Source organism: Aulonocara sp. 'chitande type north' Nkhata Bay, linkage group LG18 (genome assembly GCF_057382095.1).
Source record: "Aulonocara sp. 'chitande type north' Nkhata Bay isolate Kocher_YH1m ecotype deep benthic linkage group LG18, A_spYH_male_GT1.1, whole genome shotgun sequence".
In the NCBI taxonomy this organism is placed as follows: domain Eukaryota; kingdom Metazoa; phylum Chordata; class Actinopteri; order Cichliformes; family Cichlidae; genus Aulonocara; species Aulonocara sp. 'chitande type north' Nkhata Bay.
Genome location: NC_141361.1, coordinates 13551465 through 13577246, shown reverse-complemented (window position 1 = coordinate 13577246; position 25782 = coordinate 13551465). Strand labels below are relative to the sequence as shown.

General features: G+C 42.3%; 3 protein-coding genes and 1 long non-coding RNA gene across 8 annotated transcripts in view; 1 reads left to right on the top strand and 3 right to left on the bottom strand.

The window, feature by feature from the left end:
- Nucleotides 1-491: 491 nt before the first annotated feature.
- loxl5b (lysyl oxidase-like 5b) lies at nt 492-7801 on the bottom strand. 2 transcript variants are annotated; one of them, XM_086271478.1, is made up of 7 exons: nt 6589-7796; nt 5604-5712; nt 5020-5157; nt 4663-4819; nt 1879-1974; nt 1656-1771; nt 492-815 (listed from the first exon to the last, which is right to left on the bottom strand). In XM_086271478.1, exons 1-7 carry the CDS (start codon nt 7511-7513, stop codon nt 809-811), a joined length of 1548 nt encoding a protein of 515 aa, XP_086127604.1. In that variant the 5' UTR covers nt 7514-7796; the 3' UTR covers nt 492-808. The 2 variants fall into 2 exon arrangements, with proteins under 2 accessions (XP_086127604.1, XP_086127603.1); XM_086271477.1 differs by lacking the exon at nt 492-815 and having other exon boundaries at nt 839-1771; nt 6589-7801.
- Nucleotides 7802-9833: 2032 nt separating this feature from the next.
- The window catches only part of LOC147308145 (uncharacterized), a 34745-nt gene continuing 18796 nt past the window's right edge, over nt 9834-25782 (top strand). For 2 of the 3 annotated variants that reach the window (XR_015126004.1, XR_015126003.1), the window contains exons 1-2: nt 9870-9953; nt 10183-10370. This is a non-coding gene — a long non-coding RNA (uncharacterized LOC147308145). Of the gene's footprint in view, nt 9954-10182; nt 10371-25782 lie in introns of all 3 variants that reach the window. The other variant, XR_015126005.1, reaches the window with a different exon arrangement.
- On the bottom strand, nt 14926-17969 carry nmrk2 (nicotinamide riboside kinase 2). 2 transcript variants are annotated; one of them, XM_086271483.1, is made up of 8 exons: nt 17330-17969; nt 17119-17209; nt 16345-16393; nt 15930-16107; nt 15758-15829; nt 15544-15650; nt 15308-15393; nt 14926-15204 (listed from the first exon to the last, which is right to left on the bottom strand). In XM_086271483.1, the coding sequence occupies exons 1-7, from the start codon at nt 17353-17355 to the stop codon at nt 15308-15310; spliced, it is 609 nt and encodes a 202-aa protein (XP_086127609.1). In that variant the 5' UTR covers nt 17356-17969; the 3' UTR covers nt 14926-15204. The 2 variants fall into 2 exon arrangements, with proteins under 2 accessions (XP_086127609.1, XP_086127608.1); XM_086271482.1 differs by having other exon boundaries at nt 14926-15207; nt 17330-17963.
- Nucleotides 19016-24627, bottom strand: LOC147308147 (uncharacterized). Its single transcript, XM_086271476.1, has 2 exons — nt 19549-24627; nt 19016-19145 (listed from the first exon to the last, which is right to left on the bottom strand). The coding sequence occupies exon 1, from the start codon at nt 24470-24472 to the stop codon at nt 19766-19768; it is 4707 nt and encodes a 1568-aa protein (XP_086127602.1). The 5' UTR covers nt 24473-24627; the 3' UTR covers nt 19016-19145; nt 19549-19765.

Below are 25782 nucleotides of genomic sequence, written 5' to 3'. Positions count from 1 at the left end.
GATATTCATATGATCAAAGTTTCAAATAATAATGTCACTGTATGTGGAAGTACTGTACTCCCTGTGATCCACAAGATCAGGCATCAGACTGCTCTAAATGCGTGGTCAGCTTTTTTCCCCTAATATGGTCACGCCTAATATATCAGGCTCTGGGTGTGAGCAGACCAACCCGATCCAACGTGATGTTTAACGAAGGGCAGCCAATCACTGCTGAAATCCAGGGGACCTTGTTTTGAACTGGTAATCACGCAAAACTCCTCTAGTAGAGAGGAAGAACAAATTATGGAGCTGACAATGAGCAACATTAAACCTTATCCCTAAAAGAGTTTCCCCAAAAGAGTGGATGTTATAAGGTTAAATAAAACTCTAGATGTTAATAATGTGCACATAATAGTAACAAAAATCCGAAAAAAACATTAACAACGACATCAAATGACAAACAATACACACATTTCAAGCGAGTAAGTAGCACTTAAAGGAAGAAACGTGTCTACGAACAGTACTTGTATTTGTTAAGAAAAACAAACCAAAACATAATTTGTAACCAATCGTAGCACATTTCTAGAAATACACAATCAAGTAATTCTGATGACATCACTAGTTCCATATACAAAGTTTGTGTAAACTAATTTTGCATTTATTCTGAATAAATGCAACCCCAAGACTTCATAGCAGGAATGCAGCTCACCATTACAATACAACATTTTACCAACTGCATAAACCTTTTTTCACTGATGTCGTTGAGCCTGTGCAGTACAGACGGGGTCTTACTGCCAAACTTCTGCATGTTTCCAGAAAAATTTATATTTCAACCCCTGAAAACAGATAAAGAGAAAATCATTAAGCATTAGGAATTAGAATAAAATATATTTGATACAGCTTTGATGCAACAACCTGATAGTTTTCACTAAAACATTTCTGGGAAATGTCCCAGATTTTTGGAACCACTAATTTAAACTAATTTGGATAACATATATAAAGAGACATCTCGTGTTGACTAAATCTGAAATATTTACCAAATGAATCATTCATTCCAGTTCAATAAAGGGAATGTGGTGTTTAAAATGTCCAGAGTACAAAAACACAGCCTACAGTCACATGAAAAGGAAAGTGTTTGCAGTACGAGTGCAGTCCTGTGAAAACCTAAGATACAAACCTAAGATGTGCTTTCATCTTTTTTTCTTTTTGGTTTCTTCTTCTTCTTCTTCTTTGTTTAAGAAAGAAGAGACTTTCTCCTGTTAGCCCTTCCAAATAAACCATGTTCAATCTTTTTTCAAAGTGGTGTTGTGAACTTTAATCTTTTAAATGCTGTGTGGCCTGTAGAGTCGGAGATGCAGCCGTCTGTTTTTTTGCTGTTTCTCTGAGAATTGCAGTCTGACCTTGAATTTGCTGAGATGTCAACTCCTAGGAAGATTGTGGCACTGGGTTAACACAGACCAACAAACTGACAAAGCTTCTGCTTGCTCACACTTGCTGTTGATCAGTTAATCAAATCTATTCGATTAGCAGCACTTTAGCTGCTACTTACCTTCCTAATTCTTATGAAAACAGGGTGGACTTGGTTTTTCACAGGACTGCACTGAGCCCTCTAAAAAGCATTGTTTTTCACTCGAATCTATGCTACGATCATGCTCAGAGAAACCCTCTTATAATACCTCGTTATTCGACAGTTGCGTGTCTGAACATAAACGCCTGTGTAAGTAATATCACATCTCACTACGTTGTTGTTGAAGTCTGACTCCAGGATGTGGAAATTGGGATTGACTGTAACCTGACAAAAAAAATACATAAATCATGAATAAATTCTGTAGCAGGAGGTTATAAACATTTATTTCTGTGTTGTGAAATACACATACAGAGAACGAACATGTGACACACCTTCAAGATGTAGTTTCCTGGAGGCACATCAGTGATGTCAATCCACTGACAGTCGATGTTGGCAGCGTAGATGTCATGGCAACCTGGGCTCAGACCCTACAAAACACAGTCACCTCAGTGAGGTTTTATAACTTGAACAGGCGCACGCATATCTGTCATAAGAAAGCATTAACCTTAAACATTATATAGAGTCAGAATCACAGAGCTCACACAAAAGATACGATAAATATTCCTGTGGCAACAGGATGTTTAGTTTTATTGGAAGAAATGTTCTAGTTAGAAAAACATTTCTCTGAAGTGGATTTGGAGGATTTGCAAAAGACAAAAAACACAAAAGCATCTTTATTTCTAATGTGATAAACTAAACAGAAGGATCAGAAGTCTGCTGAATAGCTTATGAACTTTTTTCCATTGTTATATATTTTTCTTTTTTTCTGTGTGTGTTATTTTATTACTCAGCCTCTCATTTCAAATACCTCCTCCCGTTTCTCCTGTTTGATTGCGTGCTCCGCCCTGATGCGTCCCACTGCCTCTAACTGTCTTCCCTGTGTATTTAAGCTGCATGTCTTCCCTTTTTTCCCTTCCAGACTGTCTTAGTGTGCAATTTGCTTTCCAACATGCTCTTAATGAGCGCTGCCTTGTGTTTTCTACCCAGTTCTGTTTCCTGGTATCTGGTTTAGTCTACTCCTCGTGCTTTTGTCTGTCTGGATTCATCACCTGCACATCAGACTCACTTTTACCTCAATAAAGACTCGTATTTTCTCCTAAAGCTCTTCATAAAAGTATCTGGGCCTTCAGAATAATGCAAATGAACACTTGCAGTTGTTTTCCTATTGAACTACTTTAAAAAGTCCTACCCATTCTTACTTTTCTTGTTTAGCTCTTATTTGCTATTTAAAGTGGGTCTCCAGTGATTTTACAGCTCAAGTATATTTACTCATCATGGTGAGTGGCTGTGAACACAGCTGTTTAATGTCGTCTGTGGCTGTGAAGGAGCTTTGTGAAATAAATGGCGAGAAGCCTGCGAGCCAGTTCAGTCAACTCAAGCAGCATTGCTTCAGACACACGTGACATGTCTCACTTTCCTCACATCACCCTCCCAATTTGGTGGTTTGTTTAAGCTTCATAATTTGCAATCTCTGTCCTGCACTGCTGCTCCTTCCACTTCCTTAAAATCTGCCTGTGCATATTTAAGTATCAGTAGTGTCCCGGAAGTGTGTAAGTGCTGTGCACAGCTTTACAGATCCACATTGTCAGGGGGCAGGGTCAAAACTCTGTAGAGGAACCGGTGAGCTACTTTACATGTTTTTGCTGTTGGGCCTGATGCAGTCATAGTATACAAAGAATGTGTCTGTACCGGAGTTACTGTAGTTTTTTAATTTGTTTTTTATTTTTATTTCGATTTGATATGGGGTTTTTTTTCAGTTTCTTTACAGAGTGAGTTTTCATATTTCATTTTAGTTAGTAAAATTTTAGTTTTAGTTTAGTTTTTATTAATTTCAGTCATAGTTCTAGTTTTGTTTTTTAATTTTCATTGCATGGAGAGAGGCAATATTTAGGAAAATCAATGCAATACAAATACTGACTCATAGTCTTGTAGACATTCAGAGCTTCAGTAAATGCCCATCAATGCCTCTTCAGGCATTAATCAAAGTAACAGATACTAAAACTAATGATGTTTTCTCTACATTTACATATTTTATTGCAGTTAGTTTTCCAAGTTCGCAAAATCATTTCAGTCTGCTATTTTTTTTTCCAAAAGTCTAGTTTTTATCTATTATTTTATTTTATTTATTTATATTTATCCATGATGGGTTTTTTTCTTGTTTCTCCTTCAGTTTATTTAGCCAGTCAGCTTTCTACGGTTAGCGACATCATCTTCGGGCTGCAAGCCGTTGGTTTTCTGGAGGACTTCGCATAAATGTGTCTGTGTAGTCTCTGTGCTGGCTGAATTGTGTGAAGTTAGAGCTTTGGATGGATGTTTCACAGATACGTGAAGCCATAATTCCTGCATTACTCATCACTTTCAGGCTTTTACATGTAACAGATTTGCAGGGAGAGTATATTTTTCTGCTGCTGTAATAAATCATTTTACACCCGGCTTGTCTGATTGAGCTGATCTCACCATGAACTTGAAGACCTCAAATATACCAGAATCCTGGAGAGTCCAATGCAAAAAATACTGCTTGAGTTTGGCACAAAGGTGGTGATAGTTGATATATAGCAAGTCTCTACTGCTGTTTTAGTCTTTACTTTACAGGGTAGTTCAGAGAGCAGAGAGTGGGGGAACAACACCCAGGAAATAGCCTGAAGCAAATTAGACTTCAGCCTCCATGCTTCACCTGAGGTGCATAGGTCAGCGATAGCAGTAGCTTTACATTTAAATTTAAGTGCATGTAAAAGTATCTCCGTCACAAATCTCTTTTTACCAGATCGGGAATGATGCATCTCATCTCAACTTTAAACCTTCACTTCACAAAGATCTTAAGACTTTGCATGTCTACTGTTGACCTATCCCACAAAGTTATGGAGGGTTCTTCCTGTTAAAAAAGACTTTATCTCCACACTGCCCTCAAATGAAGTTGGGCTATGAAATCTTGCGAGAACTGTTGTAAATCCGCAAGCATTCCGACTCAGAAAACAAATAGGTGGATGAATGTTTTAAATAAAATTAAACCTAACTGAACTGAGCGTCTTCTTTCTTTATCTTTTTCCTCAGCTCTCGTGTAAAACAGATATCAATCCGTGCGGCGTTATATCACATAACATATGATGGTGTGCTACCTGCGTATGAGCTGTACAGGCGTAGCGTCGCCTGAATCCAGGATCACAGTTCGTGTCCTCCAGACAGAAACTGGCCTTGTGTCCCTCTGCCACTTTACGTCCTGTGATAACATCCAGCAGATCGTAGTTGCTGAAGGCGTCCATGCTGTGGTAGTGTCTGTGGGTGCAAAACAGATGGAAAAGAATCAATAGCGGATATTTTGTTATGGCTCAGGAATGTCTAAAAAACCCGCAATTTTATTGTCTTAAGTGAATTTTGAGGGTTTGGTGTTCTTCCTAGTTTGTCATATCTGAATGGCTAATCCCTTTTTAAAAATTTTTTTTTAAGAAAAAGGATTTAGGAGTCATCAAACTCACTGGTGACAGCTGTGCCAGTCCCACTGATATCTGGGCTTGAAAGGGAGGAAGTCAGCGGTGCCTTGGTTCTTCACTTTCTGTGGAAACCGCAGGAGGACTCTGAAGTTGATGTCTCGCACAGTGGGTCCATAAGCCGATCTTGGATGAATCACAGGAGAAAAAAGCGTAAGCTGCATTGGAAAAGTGCTACTGGCTGAGCTCCCAGGTCTAGTTTTCTTAAAAGTAACAGAGCGCAAAGGGTTTGTTCCATTGTGCTTAATGCTTTTGGGAAAACCAAACCAGAACATTTATGTCTTGGCAGGACATGATGTTGGACAGTCATGTTGGACAATCATTGCTACGTAATAAGATCAAATGCTTTTGTAACTCGCTTAACAAAACAGTTATCCCAGCATGCTTAACAGCTTACACTGGCATAATTGAATGCAACCCTAAAACAACTAAAAGTTGTTCTTAAGCACGTAAAACGGATCCCCACTGAGAAAAAACAAAACAAAGGACATAAGTATGCGTGTCTGCCTCAGTGTCTACGTGCTGCTCTGTTCATACTGAAGAAGTGAATCACTTCTGGCACCTCAGATTACCTGGCCAGACAGTTCTCCTCAGCTGCACAGCGAAGCGCGTACATCTGCATGCGCTGGACATAGGTACCTGCTTGGATGGCATATGGGTCTGGCACAAGGTCTGGCAGTCCTGTTGGGAGGAGATTAAATGGACAGTCCAAGTTTTTTTTTTTCCTCCTGACATCTTAATGTTCCCAACTTATTCAGGCTGAGAATAATCCACAGAAATAGACACCCTGGAAATGTAAGCTGCTTTGTGTTTGTTGGCATAATTTAACATGTTTCACATTCCTTACAGCTCCAAAAGCCAAATAAGACTTTTTTTTCTCTCGCTCCTTGGCTTTTTGTTTAAGGTGAGACATAAAGTTATGAAAATTGTCCTTAAATAATCAAACAAGCAGATGATTTTAAATATAACAGTGTTTTTGTGTGTCCATAGAACCGTTACATGAATGTAAAGCCAGTAATATTCATGCCAAATAATGGATAACAAGCTGTTTTAAAGTAGTGGCCAAATTAACACTAAAACAGGTTTTGCTTGCTGGAATTATATTATTTTAAAATATTGATCACAGACACAGTTTCTTAATCCACTCTTAATTTTAATAATTTACACTGCAAATCTATCCATTTGGCTAACTATATGAAATATAAAATTTGAAGAACAGCTAACAAATATCAGGGATGTCAAACTCGTTTTACATCGTGGACGTTCATGTGAAGTGGGCCTGATCAGTGAAACGAAATGATTAAGGTGCAAAGGCTCTGTCTTGTTATCATAAATTTAGAATATAAAGTTTTCATTAATTCACAGAAAATGTACTTTTATGTAGTATGAATGGATCAATAGCAAAAACTGTAAAACTTAATAAATTACTTTTAAAAGTTCAAAATCTGAACTATCCTTTACACCGTCCCGTGGGCCAGACAGAGGCCTTATGTCTGACACCCCTGATCTACATAATCTGACTTCTCTAATATTATATAAATGGAACACTTGACCTACCGTTTTGGAAATATCCTGTGCCGTACCCTGTGCCAGGCGGACGGAGGGTGCGGGCCGCTGATCTCCCTCTGGTCGGATACATGTTGTAGAAAACAGAATTCCTGTGGTTTTTAAGCGGGTTTCGAGGGTCGTCATTGACCATGTCCTCTCCATTGCTGTTTTCCTCAGTAAGTGCAGGAAATACAGCCGGTGCCTCAGACTCATTTTCCAGACCTGACGGGTTTGCTGAGATGGAGCGATCAGTCTGAGCAGGTTGCCTGGAGACGGGCGTCACCTCCGGCCCCGCGCGTAACTGTTGGTTTTGCGCACCAGGTCCGGATTCACCTATTCTAGTATGTAGTGCGGTATTATCCACAGTGACAGAACCTCCATTACCGCCAGAAAAATCTGTTGAACTCCCCGGTGAAGAGGCGTTCGTGGTTCTGGTGAATTCACCATTAAAATGGCGTGCGCCTGGATGTCTTACAACTGCTGCTGTAGGGCGTTCAAGTCGCTGTCTGAACCCTGACGCATGACGATTCACGGGCGCATACGGTCTAACATCGTGTCCAGGTGTGAGAAGTCCCGACTGTGCACTGTTATCAGTCCTGAACTGTCTGGATTCATTTGGTCCGGTTCTCACAAGCGTCATTCTTCTGCGCGCTCCAGACATCTGGGTCCCGGTACCATCCCTCCGACTGCTCACGTAAACCCTCGACTGGCTGGTGGACCGATACGGAGCCTGGTACTCCAGCCCAGTGCTCATTAAACTGTAAACCTGCCCGTTGTTCTCCCATTGAATCCGGTGCCGCCAGGGGCCAACCGTGCGCTGCTGCCCAAAGCTGAGGGGGAGTAGTCCTTGGAAAATATATAAAAATAAAAGTGATCGTTTAGCCATGGCAATTAAACTTAATAAATTAAAGCCTACGTGTAAGTTAGCAAACATCACGTAAGTTTGCGGGCACAGACGTTGAAGCTTCGTGGAGAATGGATTAAAATCGGCAGTGCGCTTCCAGTTTCAGCTCTGACACAAAACAACATAGCACTTCTCAGGAGGACTGAGAGATGGAGAGGAGAGGAGGGCTGAATCCTTTTTCCCCGGCTCGTTTGTCGAATTCAGTCCAGTTACTTTCACTAAGTCAAGCTTCTAAAGAATTTAACCCATTCCTTGCTGTGGTTACGTACGGTTAGACAAGTACGTTTGCTGAGTAAATTTCACGCAAGGGTGTAAACTTAACTCAGCCAAATGCATCACCTCGAGCTGGTAAAGCTCAGGGAACACTAAAGAACACAAAAGGATATGAGTTGTTGTGTTTAAGTAATATTTTTTGTTGAGCAGAACTTTTTTATTTCAATATCACTCCTTGTTATTTGACACGTTGATCACGGCTAAAATGCGAAAAAGCTAAAGATATCTTTATATGGAGTTAAAAAATCACGCACGACCAGTTTATCAAGCTAAAAACCCCACAAACGAACAAAAAAAACAACAACAAAACAACGATAACAGTTGACCGTTTCAAATGAAACATGAAGACATGCAACAATCTGGAAAAACTTTACATTGCGTAAATAGTCTTATTGACCACAAGGTGGCACTTTGCATCTGTATCAGACCATCCCAGTTTGCAGTGCCCTAACAGCTATCACGGAGGGAGCCCGTTCCCATAAAATATGTCCATCTTTTCTTTTGTCATTTATGACTATAACTCTTTTTTAAGGCTAGCTGCACAGGTTTTAAACACGCTTCTGTTTGTTATGCTCAAAGGTGTTTCTTTGGGGATTTCTTTTCAAAGCCTATGGTCAGTGCCTTCATTGTTCAGCTATACCTTTTTTTTTAAAATCAATATATTACCAAATAAATAATACAAGCAAGCTATTATGTTTAATCTGATTCCAGATTTAAATCCTACATAATATAAATATATTTTGCATCTTTTCTGTTTTATTACAGATAATATGATCTGTCTTTACAAATTTTTAACCCACTCTTTAAAAACAAAATACAGTTCATTTGCCCTTATCTGGAGCAGAACAGTATCATGTATATTTAGCTGAAACTGCACCACATGGTATTTGAAAGTGAGGTGGAGATTTTATCGCAAGGGGTTAAAGTTAGGTTTAAGATGGAGCGGAGTGTTGTGTAACAGTGTGAAGTTGGCTCAATGGGTCTGCAAGCCTGCAGTTGGACCTGATAGTAGCTGTGTTCGACACACAAGCTGCTTGGGTTCAAGCTTAAACACATGTTTGGTGTATACTATTATACCTTGTTTTTAAATTAAGTGTGCCAGAAATGCTGGCGTCTCCCACTGCTGCTCTGGACTTTCTGCCCCACGATGCTCTCTGCCAGCTACACAACAGCAGAGCCTGAAGGTAAGCAGGTCAAAGCTCAAGGCACAATGTTAAGATTGTTACGATGAGCTAGTATGTCCCAATCACATTGTATGAACTGCTATAACAGTATGAACCTTGTGAGAGGATCTGTAGTAAGTACTGAAAGAAAAACATCAGTCTGCTATTAGGAGCTCAACAGCTGTCTTAAACATCAGCAATTACAAGACGCAGTGACTATGCACAATAACGAAACACTGTCTTGTTCCAGACAAGTCCAATATATTAAAATGATTATATAAGTCCCGTTTCATGCTCCCTATTTTTTAAACTACAGTAAGAAAAACCACTCAGCAACACAGAAAGTGGGAAGAAATTAGAGAACCAAAAACAAGAAAAGCACAACAAAAGCAACAGACATACAAATCTTATAATGGACGTTTGTGCTGCTGTGTTAGTTCCCTTTAAGCCAGACGTTTTCTGATTGGCTGTCCCATGCAAACAGAAGGTGTGAAGTTTTTGGCTCACAAGAAGTTCCTTTATGTCTACCCAATATTAGAACTTTATTGTTTTTTGTAATATTGTGACAGAAAAAGGGAGAGCACAGTACTTTCACACATTAAAGAAAAAACATTTTTTTTAAAAAGAACGGGGACATAAATACAGATAATATTTCATTGTGACAAACAAATATACTTTGATACTTTCTTTTACTGCGTGTCTTAAGTTTTAAATCTGAAAATTAGCTGAGAGTTTGATTAACATCAGCAGGATCTTTTTTTCAGGTAAGGTATGAGTTAGATATGGGTCACGAACAGGTTAAAAGACACTGACATATGGAGAAGTGCTGCTGAAGTGTCGCAGTATCTTTCCTCTGCCAAAAAGGGCATCGAGATGGTGAGCCTTCATGCTTTTCTATTCTTAGCTGGAGAAACCTTCTCTCTTCCAAAGTCTGGCACCGCCCCTGCATCTAGATTTATAACAGACGCAGATCCTCGGCACTGGTTTGGCACAAGACTTCCCGAGCAGGACAAGTAACCCACAAAATGTAGCCAGTAAGTATTAATGTTGAATTAAGTCTTTCTTGTGTGTCTGAACTGAAAGTAAACAAATCACGACAAATGCTGCCACAAAAACTAATCTGTGACTGTGAATTGGGAGTGCTTGGAAATAAAAATAAACAGTTTCTGGTTGTTTTCATGGTACACCTACAGCAGCAGCAGCAGATCCTTCCCCGGGTGACTAATTCTTTTACACTGAATATATCTTATCCCGTGAATCTAGGTATCCAGGGCTGCTCACAGCTTTGCTTCTTGTTAAGGAAGATGATGGTCTTAAAATGGTTTTACCACAAGAAACTTCCCCTACATGGAATATACCTGTTGCTTTCCCCTGAGGCCTCACACTGCCACTCTGAGGAGTATAATGATAGATCCAGAGGGTTTACCACAGATCATGGGGAGACAATACAGGTGAGATACTGAAAAAAAAATGCTTGAAAAATGACATTTGTTAGTAAACTGTTTTGGGTTCTGCGCTCATGTGGATGTTTAATGCCTGTTAAAGAAAAAAGCTTTAAATAAAACAAGTTCCTTTTTTTAGTGTAACCTGAAATAAAATGCTTCAATGTCTAGTGGAAGATTAATTATAGGCTGTCGGAGCGGCAGAGCGGCAGAGCGTCAGCTTTCTTGTGAAACGCTTCTTGCTTATCTTTGATTAACCCTTGGCACAAATCAGCCCGTCAGCGCTCCTCACATTTCATCAGTGAGACACATGCTGCTGCGTCCATCGTCACGTTTTCATTCATTCATTCACACGTGGCGATTTGTCTGGTGAACTTTTGATATGTAACCTATTAAAAACTGCCTTAATGTGACCCCGGGCCAAAAACTTTGTGTTTTCAAGGTTAAGCTTGTCAGAGTCCTTTTACTTTACTGAGTGGTTCCATTTTTACAGTTTCACTCAACTTTGTTTCATTTAAAACTTAAGATGTGAATAATTTTCCACATTTGGATCATTTGTTAAAATATTCAGTGTGATGTGTTGTAATAAATTAAACAAAACTCTATAAAAGCAGCAAAAACAAGCTGCAACATTACAGCCAATAAATAATATACATGCCTTATATCTAATACATATATATTATATATTGATTTATTATGGGCTAATCTATATGATGAGCATGTTTTTTAACTTGGTGCTGAAACTTCTGTAAGTTTAAGAAACGTTTCTGAAACCACACTGTAGTATACCAAAGTACTTAAAGGTTGAGCGCTGTTATACATTTTTATGTTCGATGATGAAATCACATTTTTAAAAAACATATTAATAAACGAATCTTGTGTTTACTTGTAAAAATAAACGATCAGCCATGTGGTGTATTGTTTCAAATAATTAACAATGAGCAAGTCAATGAAAATCCAAAACTACATTAAATCACTCTTGTGTGGTACATGTTAAGTATTAAAGACTAAACTATTGAATTTTAGCCTGTTTATGTTAACTAAACAATGTGTCTGCTCCTGAGTAGGTGGAGTGCTCTTCTGCTGGGAGGGTCAATTTGCACTAATTGTGCAGTTTCTAATAGCAACTGTCAGTCATTAATTCATGGAGTGTACAATCATGTGAAAAAAATGTTTTCACGGGACTCAGTGCAGTCGTGTCAAAAAAAAACAAACAAAACTAAGTACACCCTTACTTCTTCCATAGGAATTAAGAGGGTAATTAGCAGCCAGGTGCTGGTAATCAAATGCACTTGATTAATATTCCTCAGGAACTCTGAGCACCTCTATGAAAGCAAAGGTTTGGCAGTGGACATTTTTCTCAGGAGTGGACATCCCAACAAATTCATTACAAGCCAAAAAACCCCAAAGAACAAGAACCCAGACTCTACAGGCTTCAGTTAGCATGTCAAATGTTAAAGTTCACAATGGAAAAATTAGAAAAAGAGTGAACAGCTGTTGTTTGTTTGGAGGATTTTCTAGGTGAAAGCGTCTTCTCTCTAAAATGAATATGGCACAACAGTTTAGATTTCAAAGTTGCATCTGAACAAACCACAAGAATTCTGGGACGATGTCCTTTGGGCAGATGAGACAACATCGGAGATACTTGGGCAAAATGCAAAGCACCATGTTTGGCAAAAACCAAGCAGAGCAGGGGTTGATGATTTCAGCTTGTATTGCAGTCACATGACCGGGGCATCTTGCAGTAATTGAGTCGACCATGAAGTCTTCTGTATACCAAAGTATTCTAGAGTCAATGTGCAGGTGTCTGTCTCACAGCTAAAGACTGACTGAAACTCCCAAGCACAGCATAAAATCTGCAACAGGATGGATGAAAAAGAGAGGAAATAAGGGGTTACAATGGCCTGGTTAAAATCCAGACCTCAACCTGACTGACATGCTGTGATGGGACCTGTGCATAAACAAATACCTGCAAACCTCAATGAACTGAAGCAAAGAACAGTGAACCAAAATTCAGATAAACAGAAAGTCACTACTTCAAGTTAATGAAGTTTTACTTCAAGTTATTGTTGTTAAAGTTGGTTCTACGAGTGACTGAATAACAGGGTATGGTTCGTTTTTCACACAACTGCATAAAGTCCTGCGAAGCTTTCTTTTACACAACTGTTTTTCCTCCTCACTTGAGTTAATTATCTTCTGCTGCCAGGATCATTTGTTGGTATCAGGTGGGTCGAGTTTCTAATAGTTGCTGTCAATAACACACATACTGCTGGAGGACAGGACCAGAATACAGTCATGTGTGTATTTTGGCCTAAGACCAAAATACACATATGACTCTATTATGGTCAGTCATGTGTTTGACTGGCAGAAGAAGTCATGCAGATTAAGCTAACATGCACTTTCAGCACAAAAGCCTAAATCTTTATTAATTTATCATCTTTTCTTAGAGATATTTAACATTACCCTTTAATACTTGCTGTGTCTGCAGTTCTTTATGTTATCGGCTATTACAAAAATGACAAATCAGTTGAAGATCTCCAATTAAACATTTAATATTTTATAGTAACTCACAAAAATTTGTTTGTTTATCACCTACAATTCAACCTTGTGGGATCCATAAGTAAGTATGGAGGTGGGTTTATTAATTTAAAGGAGCTTAAAAGTTATTTGAAAATATTTGAAATGTTTTAATCCCAGCTTATTGTTACACGTGTAAGTCATATGATAGACCACAACTGATTCAGTTGTTCATACATGTTTGTCTCAGTGAGCCACCATAAATTTTCCTGTCATTCATTCACTGGTGAAACCACAACTGTTCACATACCTCAGGGGTCCTCGTTCTCTCATACAGAGGCTCTGCTGAGCTTGTGACAGCCAGTCATCTCCTGTGTCACTGCCTCTCCACCCTAATATGGACACCCCGGCTCTTTATTTGGGGGTTTCCATGGCGTTGGGGTGACGTGGGAGCACATGCCACGTATCGAGGTTCTCACCTTACTGGGCGGTTGCATGAAGGCAGATAGCCTCTGAGTCAGACTGGGCTGCGGAGCCTCGAGTGGGTGTGTGGCAATAAGTGATTTCTGTAGGCATGCTAAATCTATTCCCCTGACACCTCAGGCACTTAGCCTAAATATAAACTAACAGAGCAGCTACCCCCTGCTGCAGGCCAACGCTGGCATGTGAAGACTCCAAGAAACGAATCACAAGACCCTGAACTCTCCCCGACACACCCTCTGTGGATCTGCCAAGTCCAGGAACAGAGCTGGCTGGACTTTTCTCACAGTAATGTACAGTATGAGTAAACTTTTATGACCAAAACCTTTATCCAACACTGAGCTATTGAACTGAGTATTGCTATTGTTGTCACTGGCCCCTTACAGCAGAAATTGTCCATTTAATGGTTTAAAAATGATTCTGTGTCATCAGCTGGAGTAATTAAAACCCCTTATTGTAACCATATAATTAATTTTGGTGCTTGATATTAAAATATCAATAAAAGTGAAAATGCATTGCTCAGTGTCTCCCCTTGTTTCTGTCGGCTGAGGCCGGGGATTGTGCTATGTGGGTGACTCTAAAGGACTTTGAAGAAGTGCAGACATGGTTCACACTGCTGCTTGTTGAAGCTGATGCCAAAAATGAAAGATTTGCTCCTTTATTTCTGTAGGAGTGTTACAGAATAGGTGATAGAGAGGTCGTGTAATGTTGCTGGATGGGGTGTTGAACACCTCTGGGAAGCATATTGAAGTTTTCAACCAGCCTACCTCCCAGTGCTAAAGCTTTAGCACGACCTCCTGGTGGGCTGTGACCTCTAAGAGTAGATGTAAGCGAGAAAATCATTTCCCCATCAGAGCTTACAGAAATATCACGCTGTTAATTTCACAAGAGCCTTAGAGGGAGACACTGTGTCTTGTTAAGTGCTCACTGGTTGAAGCTGCTGCTTCTTCTCTCCAAGACTACATAAAGCGTTTGTTGTTATAAGCAGTAGAAGAATATGGTGTGCAGGTTTCTCTGAATGAGGATCAGAATGACTCTGAATAAACCTGAGAATGTCTGAAGGACTTCTCTGTGTTAATTATTATTTTCTACATTAATCACCAAAATTATACACACTATGAAAAATGAGCAACGTGTGTGGGACAAATCATTCAGCTTAGTTACACAAATAGATGATTAAAAGTAAAAGACCTTTAATGAGTATGACTGAGTTTTTTATATTATATATGTTTGTTCACCATGTTCTTAAATGCATGAATGCTCCAAGTACATTTAATATATTGCTTTATCAGAAGTTTTGAGAAAAAAAGGAGGCAGGTCTAATAAATAACTTTTCCCTGAAACATTTCAATTCCTGTCTTTCAAAGGGGAATCAGCCACTCCTACTATTGTGGAGCACTAAATCTTATCTATATGATAAGAAGGCTCATTCAAGTGCAGCCAGATGTTAGGTTTGTGCCTCAAAAGAGGAACTACGCGGATGTGTGTTTGTTTCATGAGATACAGAAGGAAGAAAAACAGGAAACATGAAGTGGTTTCAGTGGGGTTTTAAATCAGGAGACAAAAATCCTTCCAAACAGTGAGACTTTATTTTTATTTTTTTAAATACAGCAAGACCAAAGTTACTGGTGTTTAAACACTGGGCGGTCCAGAGGTGGCTTATCTTTGTTAGAAAAACAACAGTTACAGAGGATTATACAAAACGCAGCACTTCTGCCATTAGTTCTTCATATCTTACATGATTATCTATTTACAAATCAGGCTTAGAGCTACTGAACGGATGTTATACATTTACTCAGATTTCTATATTTACAAGTTTATACACAAATCCGCTGTTAGACCCGTTCTGCTGTAAAGAGAGAGAGAGAAAAGCAAAGTTAGTCACACTGAATCAAATGATTTTACTGATCTGTCAGTGAAAATGTCCAAGATTTGATTTTTTTATTTACCTATAAGCTGTTTAGAAGGGAGTTGTTAATGGTTTCATACACTTTGTTGTAAATCTCTTCCTTTGAAGTCATCCCATCAAGGTACTCTGCACAGAAATGAAAGGAGTATGAGAGCATTTCTGCTCACTGGTTGGTGGTTAAATAGGTTTTTTAGATCTGTGGCTAGGCTTATGGACGAATGCGGGGATGCAGAGTCTCATTTATATTTCAAGAGGAAAAGCACTTGCTTTACAAACCTATTCTGTCGCAGTTGTCCTCCATCTCTTTCCTGTGTTTCAAGTACATGGGCCAGACGTGGCCATCGAACAGGCCGGCTGGGTCAGGGACCGTGTATGTCCTTGTACTGCAGAGAAAAAGAGATCAGTGTGGGGTTGTTGTGTTATTAAAAGCTGTGGTGTGGTGTCCAGCTCTTAAGGGGATTCTGGTAAAGTCACTGCAGGAGCTTGTTACCTTCTCCTCCTTTTGCACTCCTCATAAGGAATGGAAATGTAGAAACATTTGTCATAGACATCAATAAGAGGCCTGCGGAGAAAGCAGAGGTCAGATTACTCAAAAGGTTTAGAGGTCAGAAGGTTTGTAGGTCACAGTTTAGAAAAAATGAGTAAGGTCCTGGGAAGCCCACTTGTAGTTGTAGATGAGGAACCCCTCCACGATGAGAATGTGGATCCCCTTCTCCTCAGAGCCGGCTTCTTCGGCTTCAGGTGACAGGCTCACGCCGTGTGAGCGGGCAAACTTGATGGGGTTCTCCTGCCAGCCTTTGACAGTGTTGATCATAGCCTCCATGTCCAGAGCGGTGATCACTGATACAGAACAAGTAGAGAAAAGAGAAGAGCACGTTTTACCACACACGAAACCAACACTCCTCACCAATGTGCTTTAACACACATTAGTCATGGTTAGTGAATGTCTCTAGCATCCACAGAATATTTGATTGAATATCACAAAGTTTAGGATTGATTGGTTACCAAACTACAGAAATGTGCAGGAAAGAAAGAGTACATTACTGCATGGTTTTCTTACGCGAAATCCATTCTTACCATCCCACTGTCTAAAGCCGTCCTCCCCGACTTCTATTTGATCGGGTTTCTGAAATAACAGTCACCAACAAAACATTGCTGCAACCTAGTAACCAGTCGGAACTGATCACACCTGGACAGGACAAGTCAAGGACTCGTCTCCACCAAAAGTGAACACACGGTGACGGCTTTCAATGCGGCTGAATTCGCTTCCCAACGTTAGGCTTAGAAAATCTGACAATTTTTTTATCAAATCTTAAAACTATTCTAAAAGGTACTAACGCTTGTTGTCGCCTCATCTTGATAGTGAAACATGCTTTGAGATGGAATATCTTGAGTCTGCGAAATAGAGATTCTGATTTGTCTTCAAAAGGCTTAAAAACATTTAAGGGGAAAGTTTAAGAAAAAGGCTTTCGACGTCAGTCATCCTTTACTGACTGTGAGTGGATCATGTAAAGATGGGTGTGGTAGATGTAAGACCTTCTGGCTTCTTTTACTCGAAGTGAGGTTTAAGTCTGACTTTAAGTGGGGACGCTCAGCCCTTTCATTAGCTGTCCAGGAGACAATCAGCCAAATGCATTACTAGACTACTGCCATGACAGGACATCTGCAGGTCAGACTGAGGGTTTATTTCTGAGCACAAAATGTCTTCAAGGACAAATTTTAAAGCAGCGAATGACATATGAAAAATAAAAATGCCTTGCACTAACTCAACTTTAATGCCATTAAATTATTACTTTAGCTTTCAAGTTTACTTCAAATGAGAAAAAAATAAAATACTTTCATGCATCTTACCTTGAAAAAGTCATCCTGATGCACCACACAACAGTTGGGTAATGTCTTTAGTAGTCTATTTGTCAGAGTGGTCTTCCCACCGTTGGTCACTCTGAAATGGGTGCCACTTAGTTTTATTTTCTCTCAATTTCCATAAATAAACATCTATACATGAATATATATATATATATATATATATATATATATATATATATATATATAAAAGACTTACCCTCCTATGCCAATGATGAACTTCATTTTTTCTTATTTCTTTTCTGTATTGGTCACCTCTGGAATTCAGTAAATAAAAGCAGGGAACCCAGCCAAAGCAAACACTCTCTCAAAGGCTTCTACTGAAAACCTTTCCCTTCTCCTCCTCCACAAATGTCCCCTCCTTTTACTACTTCATTGATAGACAAAGTCTTTGCCGTGCATTTAAAGGATTTGGCTTCAGTGTCACAGCCTCCCAAACCAATCAGCGTGCTTTGTCTCGTAGCCAATAAGGTGCCACTTCACAGTCCACGGCACCAATGATGGGGCAGGACTCGGGAGCCTCACAGCTTCGTGAAAGCAAAGCCCATAATTTGCACCTGCTCTGAGGAGTCAGTGAACACCAGCCAATCTAATGCACGAATAATCCCACACCCAATACACGTCTTAAAAAGATAAAGAAAATAATATGAGACTAAGGTGTGTGCCACGGTCGTATGTAGTGCCTCAAACAGGAAGCTGTTTGTTTTGTTCTAAAATTTGGGATGTATTTTTGCAAAAACTGAAAAGCTTTCCCATTTAAAAGTAGACTGTGATTTACATGCAGAGGACATTTCTCATAAAGGAAGAAACTATATAGCAAGGGTGTAGACTGTAAAAATCATTAAAAATGTAATATTGTGTGCATATATGTATATATATATATATATATATATATATATATATATGTGTATCTGTATATACACACATATATATATATATTCCAAACAATCTGCATCACAGCATAGTGTGGAACCTGTGATTTTAAGGGGGAATTTTCCATGCATAGACAGCTCTGGGTAAATGAAAACCAGGAGCACTATATTTAACTGGCTGTGTCTGACTGCTGCGTCACGAATATTTCTGATGCAACTAGTTGGAGTAAATGGCAGCCAGCCATGTGACCACAGTGTCTCGAGCTACAGGTGTGATAAACCACGGCTATTTCTTTGAAGTTAAGCGCCCGCTGCTTATCAACTCAGATTGCCGCACATTCCCAGATGTGTGCGGAATAAACTCGCGTTCATTTTGTTTGCACAGTATTTGAGCAATCTATGTTACTACTGCGCTTTTCTTTGTTGGTGTAGGAAGGAGTTGAACTCTGACCTGGAGATACAGGAGCACGTGGTCTTTTTGCCAGGAAAGTCTCAGTGGAAAAGGGATGCCTCACACTAAGTTACTGACAGGTCTTATGTTGTGTAGTAGTTTGGCGTTAGTAAACAGAAAATGTTACGTACACGTAAGAACCTGGAGAGTACAAATCTGTTCCATATAGGGGATCAAACCATCTGGTCTAGCACAGGGAAGCATGTGGTGCACATACGTTTTCCACCCTGGAATCAAAAGACAGACTTACCTTTGCTCTCAGTCTAAATTTGGCTTTTTAAATATATGTCCATACGCTCGTTACCAGGGCTTATACACCGGAAGACAAAAAGGCAGATTCTTGTCTGCATGTCTGTAGATCTGTAATAAATATTTTAGTTTAACTCAGCAGAGACAAGCAGCTAGTCTGGTTGCACAACATTAGTAAATAACCAGATCTGCAATGCCTGTGTAGTTTCAAGATGTACAAAAAAAAAATAAAAAATGCTATTTGGTGGTTTCAGAGGATGTTGCATAACTCCTTCTGTTATGATGATTTCTGATATGAGGTTCAGTTCTACGGTGGTGATCGCAGGGTGTGCACAGGTCAAGTGCCACTATGACCCTCCAGAAATTAACGAGGACAGGGGATGATCGTTCAGCTCTTTAATGGCAGATTTAGCGTGGGTGTGGGTATGTGTGTGTGTGTGGTTCTACAAACAGAATGGAAAATAGAACACAAATTACAATCAAATTATAGACAACAATAATCACCATATAACATATTACAGCCACATACTTGTCTTATAGGCCCTAATACTAAGCTGGCGGCTTTTACTTATAGTCTGAACCATATTTGACAACAAAGAAAATAAACATCTTCCCATCACTTAACTCTTGTGCCCCACTCACTTATGATGCCAACTAAAGAAGGCAAATACACATAACAAATCCCCAACTCAAACTGAACTCAGTTTGGCCTAGGCGAACTTAGCTTAGCTTAGCCCGCTTAGCTTAGCGATAACTTAGCTTATAGAAAATGTACAAACAGAGGACGTCCAGAGCAAGAAAACATACAGGCTATCCTTCTTACACAAGAAATATCCTGTAACTCACCAGTCTTATGGACGCACACTCTCATTGAACCCACATAAACTGTTCCCGAGCATAACTTGTGATTCACACTGCCTTCATGAACACCATTTTCCATCCCAGTCAAACATTACTCACAAAACGGCCGCGCCCTCTAGTGGCGAGGCAGAAAACTGCATCACAGTCCTGCCTTCAGAACAGCCGCCCCCAAACTTGCCCTCGCAAGTTTGCAGAATGTCATTTACTGTCCATTTTGTTCTGGTACTGCAGGTAGTCGAATAAGGCGGCTCACTGGGCGTACGTAGGTACGGTCCTTTACGTCCACTTCTGCAGATCGGATCAAACCATCAGCTCCGGGGAATACCCTGTTGATCTTCCCAACAGGCCATGATGCTCTGGGAAGATGGGGATCCACTATCATCACCACAGTGCCCAGCTGGATCGGAGCAGTGTCTTTCTGCCACTTTGACCGTGTCTGCAGTGTAGGCAGGTAGTGGTGTATGAACTGTGTCCAGAAGCGATCGGATAACACCTGACAGGTCCTCCATGATCGTCGTCCAATGAGCTCTGAGTCGTGGTATATCACTTGGGGTAGGGAAGGGTCTAGCCGCCCCATCAGCAACAAATTTGGGGTAATGGGGTCTGGGTCAGCCACGTCTGATGACACGTACCCCAAAGGTTTCGAGTTGAGTATTCCCTCGATCTCGATCAACACTGTTTGGAGTATTTCCTCTTTTACAACCTGTGAGCCCAATGTGGAGGCCAGAGCTGCCTTTATGGACCTGATCTCTCGCTCCCAGGATCCTCCAAAGTGGGGAGAACTGGGAGGGTTAAATCGAAACTTGATCTGCTGCTCTGCTAACTTGCCTTGTAAAGAGGGATGCAGGGCTTTGAAAGTTTCCTGGAGCTCCCGATCCCCACCTCGGAAATTTGTTCCCTGGTCACACAGTATCTCAGCTGGTTTCCCACGACGAGAGACAAATCTTCTTAATGCCATTAGAAATGAGTCGGTGTTGATACTAGACAACACCTCAATATGAATGGCACGAGTCGTCAAGCATTTGAAGAGCAGGCCCCAGCGTTTTTCATTTCTCCGACCAACTTTCACCTGCATTGGCCCAAAGCAGTCGATGCCTGTTGAGAAGAAGGCTGGCTGATGTAATCGTAGGCGTGCAAGGGGAAGGTCAGCCATCTTTGGGTTGGCAGATTGGGCTCTCCATTTTTGGCACTCAGGGCAGGAGCGCTGTTCGCTTCTTACGGCTTCACGGCCGCGAAGAATCCAGTATTTCCTTCTCAACTCTGCAAACAATCTCTCTGCTCCTGGGTGTTTCAAATCACTGTCAGCCTGTCGGATGAGTAGTCTGGTGACTGGATGTTTAGGGTCCAATACTACTGGATGTATCACAGCAGCTTCCAAATCATGGCATCGTCTGAGACGACCACCTACTCTTATGAGTTGAAGCGACTTATCAAATTCCGGGTCTAGGCAAAACAGACGGCTGGATGAGAGAACTGGTTTCCCAGTGGTCAGGCACTGGATCTCATCAGGGAAACTGTCTTTCTGAGCAGCTCTCAGCAGAATAAGCTCAGCCTCCTTGTAGTTCTCTGATGTGCGATTGCCACCAGCCGCCCCGTGAAGGCACCTGGCTGTTTCTTCCAAAAGCTTGCTAAAACTGGTAAACTGCTGTGCATCAGGCAGGGAGATAGAGTCAGTAGACACAGCTAAGCAAGTTATTGGTTTATGCTGCTCCTCAGCAAAGTCTGTACATGGTGTGGCTGGGTGCTCTGGCCACTGGTCTCGATGTAGCTGCAGAAACGGGGGCCCACATGCCCACCGGGACTGGACTGTGAGGTCTTGTAGCCTTTTACCCCTAGTTAGATTATCTGCCGGATTGTCATATGTTGTCACATAACGCCAAGACTGGCTGTCTGTCAGTTCCTGGATTTCAGCTATCCGAGTTCCCACGAACACCTTGAAATGACAGGACTCTGACTGGATCCATGTTAGGACAGTGGTGGAGTCTGTCCATAACACCACTCTGCATAGTGGTAGGGTGAGCTCTTTCGTCAGCAGGCTAGCAAGTTGAGCTCCAGTCAAGGCTGCACATAGTTCCAGACGTGGCATGGACATCTGCCGTTTAGGGGCCACCCTAGAGCGGGCAGTCAGGAAAGCAACTTCCACCTTTCCAGCAGCATCTTCCGTCCGTAGGTAGGCAACGCTTCCATATGCTTGTTGAGATGCATCGCAGAAGATGTGCAACTCACGCCTACTGTCAGATTTGTCCAGCTCTGGGCTTACATAACAACGTTGTAGACTAATGTCGTCCAGATGTTGCAGCTCACCCTCCCATTCGTTCCATGCCGAGAGCAGGTCACTTGGTAACAGGGGGTCATCCCACTCACGCTTTTTGTCCCACAGCTGCCGGACTAGTACCTTCGCCCTCGTTGTGAAGGGGACGAGAAACCCTAGTGGGTCATACTGACTCGCCAGAACCCGGTAGATGTTTCTCATGGTAGGAGGATTCCTCTCCAACTGCATGGACTTGTAGTGCAGAGTGTCAGAGCAGCACATCCAGCGCAAACCTAGAGCAGGTTCTTGAGGGTCCATATCAGTTTGATTCAGCCACTGTACGCTGCTCTCCGATCTTATTTCCTTTGGTAGATGGCTGATGAGATCTGGGGTGCTGCTGGCCCACTGTCTGAGCTCAAATCCTCCCTCCGATAATAGTGACCGTAGTTTGTCCACAACCTCTGTGGCCACATCTGGAGAAGAGAAGCTCTGTAACCAGTTGTCAACATAAAAATACTTCTCAATGGAGTCACGCACGTCATCTCCCTGGTCACTGTGGTCATGGACGTGTCGCTGGAGTGCATAAATTGCACAGCACGGTGAGCATGTTGTCCCAAAGGGGAGCACCTGCCATTCATACACCTTGGGATGGGCGTCTCTTTGCAGATCGCGCCAGAGGAAACGTAGTAGTGGCCGGTCCTCAGGCAGTAGTCTCACCTGGTGGAACATCCCCTTGATATCACTGCTAACTGCGATGGAGCGTTCTCTGAAGCGTAGCAGCACACCAAGAAGAGAGGCCCCCAGGTTCGGGCCTGGTAAAAGCAGCTCGTTGAGGTTCTGATCCCTATAGGTGAATGAGCAATTAAACACCACACGGTTCTTTCCGTTGTGTGTCACCATGTGGTGGGGGATGAACCATGATTCTGTGGAGGCCCTCATTTCCTCCTCACTGATTTCTCTGACATAGCCTGCTGCTATCAACTTTGCCATCTCCGCTTGATAAGCTTTAGCCTTCTCTGGGTCTCGACTGAGGCGCTTCTCCGTGCCACGTAGATTGGGGAGTACTGCTTCAGGTGGCACCCGGAGTGTAGGCATATCACTGACACGCAGAAGGGGAGTTGAACATCTGTTTACTCCCTCGACATTCAGTCTTGTCGTCTTTGCCTCCAAAAGCCTCATAGCTTGCTCTTCCCTCCGAGACCGTGTCACTAGTTTCTCACTTCGATATGGGAGAGTGTCAAGTTGCCAAAGCCTCTCTACTTGACTATGAAGCTCTGATTGAGGAGAGGCAGTTGAGAGGAAGAGGCACTGTTGTGGTTGAGCAGAGTGCTTAAGGGAGGGGATTGGTCCCTGTAGTACCCAACCAAGTCTAGTCTTGACTGCAGCTGGTCCTCCAGGTAAGCCTAGGCGCACAGGTTTGATGGGCGTTACTAGGTGAGGACAGTCAGAGCCGATCAGAAGGAGTGGCTGGGCATTTGTGAAGGGCTGCAAGGGAAGCCTTCTCAAGTGTCTATATTTCTGTTGAAGTGCCTTCACAGGGTAGGAATGTTCAGCCAAGCCTAGGTCATCTGCTGTGAAGGCTCTCTCAATGGTGAATGTTCTGGATGGTTGGCTGGCAGGGGAGACTTTGACTGTCACTGATGCGCCATGCAAGGTTCTCAATCCTTGTCTCACCGTACGTAGAGTAAGACTCTCTGCCGTGCCCTGTAACTGCAGTCTTTGAGTGGCCTCAGGGAGAAGGATCGTCCTCTCAGATCCATCATCCAATATGGCGAATGTCTCCAGGGTGTGCTCACCGTTCTGCAGCAGCACTTTGGTTATCTTCAGAAGTACTTGGCTACAGCCAGCACGCCGGTCTAGATAAAGTACCTCAGTAGATGGTTTACTCCCCAGCTCAGCGACGTGTTCCATTGGTGGATTGGGTGCAGCAGGTCTGAGATTCACTTCATGCAGGGCCTCTAGGTGTTTTCCCCTGCATGTCTTACACTGCACTTTAAGTCGACACTGAGCGGCCTGGTGGTGCCGCCCACAACGCCAGCAGCGATTGTTGGACTTAATCCAAGTTGATTTCTGCTCCTTAGTCAGCATCTTGAAGTTGACACATTGATCTAGGAAGTGCAGAGTGTTATTACAATATGGACAATAAGCTGTGTGCTTGTCTTGGACCTCAGAAGTGGAAGGGGTTGTGGCTGAGGACCTTTGGGGGGCAGTGTTGTGTGTTGCACCATGCAGCACGGTGGTAGTCCTTTTGGTGGCTCGTTTATCTCTTTTCATGCTGCTCCTGTCTCTCGAGCTCTCCTCTACCTTCTCTGTGTGATCTCCGCCCTCTTGAATGACCAGCTCATACTCCAGCCACTCTGCAAAGTCTCTCAATGATGGTATTCCATCTTTCTGTGGGTAAAGGTAGCGGCGGAAAGCAGCACGTAGGTCTTGGGGTAGCTTTCGTGTCAGTCTAGCAACATGAGACCCGCATTGCAGCTCTATGTGTCCATCTTCCCCAAGTTGCTCTAACATGCCGACCAGAGCACGGACTCTCAGTGCAAACCTTCTGAATCCAGTTGTGTCACCTGGGCGGATGCTGGGCTCATCCATAAGCTCTGCTATCCTCTGCAGTGACAGCTGGTGCGGCTGACCGTCATGTTTAATGAGCGAGGCCATCGTGTCAGAGTAGGGGTGAGGTGAGTTACTGTAGGAGTCAGCAATTAAAAGAGCTTCCTCAAATTTAAGGTGGTCACATAAGACCTGATATTTGAACCTCTCCGTTGCATCAAAGGGGAGAATATTGTCTAGGGCAAGCCTTAATCTAGCAAACTGCCTGGGCTCACCCTGCGTGAACTCTGGGATGGAGGGCGATGGTCCTCTGTAGGTCTTCTCCTTTACACCTATGGCTGTAGTGGGAGCCAGCACTTGTTCTGGGGGGAGCATGTTCGCGTCGAAACTAGGTCCAGCTAGTGATTGAGATAAGGGGGTGGACTGTGGCACACGAGGCTGAAACTCAGGAGCTTCAGTGGCTGAGGGTTGCTGTAACTGTAGCTCTTGTAAGCATTGGCTAAGCTCTTGTGCAATGGCTGGTAGCGGTGGAGGTGGAACAGACTGTACCTCTGGTAGATCAGGATGATCTCTCGGGAGAAAAACTGGAGGTGGTGGTACTGGCCATTCTTCAGCTGCATCCTGTGTGTAGGATATATTGTGCTGCTCTGGTCTCAGGGGAAAAGGCTGTGTAGTTAGAGGTGTGGAGACCCAAGTGTTATCAGCTGAAATGTAGCCCCCTGGTTGCTGGGCAGAACGTAAGCGGGTGGATTCCAACGTGCTGACATTACGATCCATCTGCCTCCTCATGTCTCCTACCATCATCTGAAGTTGCCTGTTGTCCTCCTGCAGTTGCTGCACAATGTTCATGAACTCCTGAGGGATGCTGGATGACACTGGAGTCTGTCCTGCAGCTCCAATAGAACCAGGAGTCTGGGTGAGGGGCGTCATCTTGGCGTATCCCTCTCTAGTCTGCTGTTGCTCCAATGTAGCAGTGGGTGGCAGTGTGTAGCCTTCATACTGAGTCATCCATCCTGGTGGTCGCACAGCCCTCCGTGGACGTGCACCTGCTCTCTGGGGGTCATAATCCATCTTCACTCTGTAATCACCTATCCGGCTCGAAGGACCAATTTTGTTATGATGATTTCTGATATGAGGTTCAGTTCTACGGTGGTGATCGCAGGGTGTGCACAGGTCAAGTGCCACTATGACCCTCCAGAAATTAACGAGGACAGGGGATGATCGTTCAGCTCTTTAATGGCAGATTTAGCGTGGGTGTGGGTATGTGTGTGTGTGTGTGGTTCTACAAACAGAATGGAAAATAGAACACAAATTACAATCAAATTATAGACAACAATAATCACCATATAACATATTACAGCCACATACTTGTCTTATAGGCCCTAATACTAAGCTGGCGGCTTTTACTTATAGTCTGA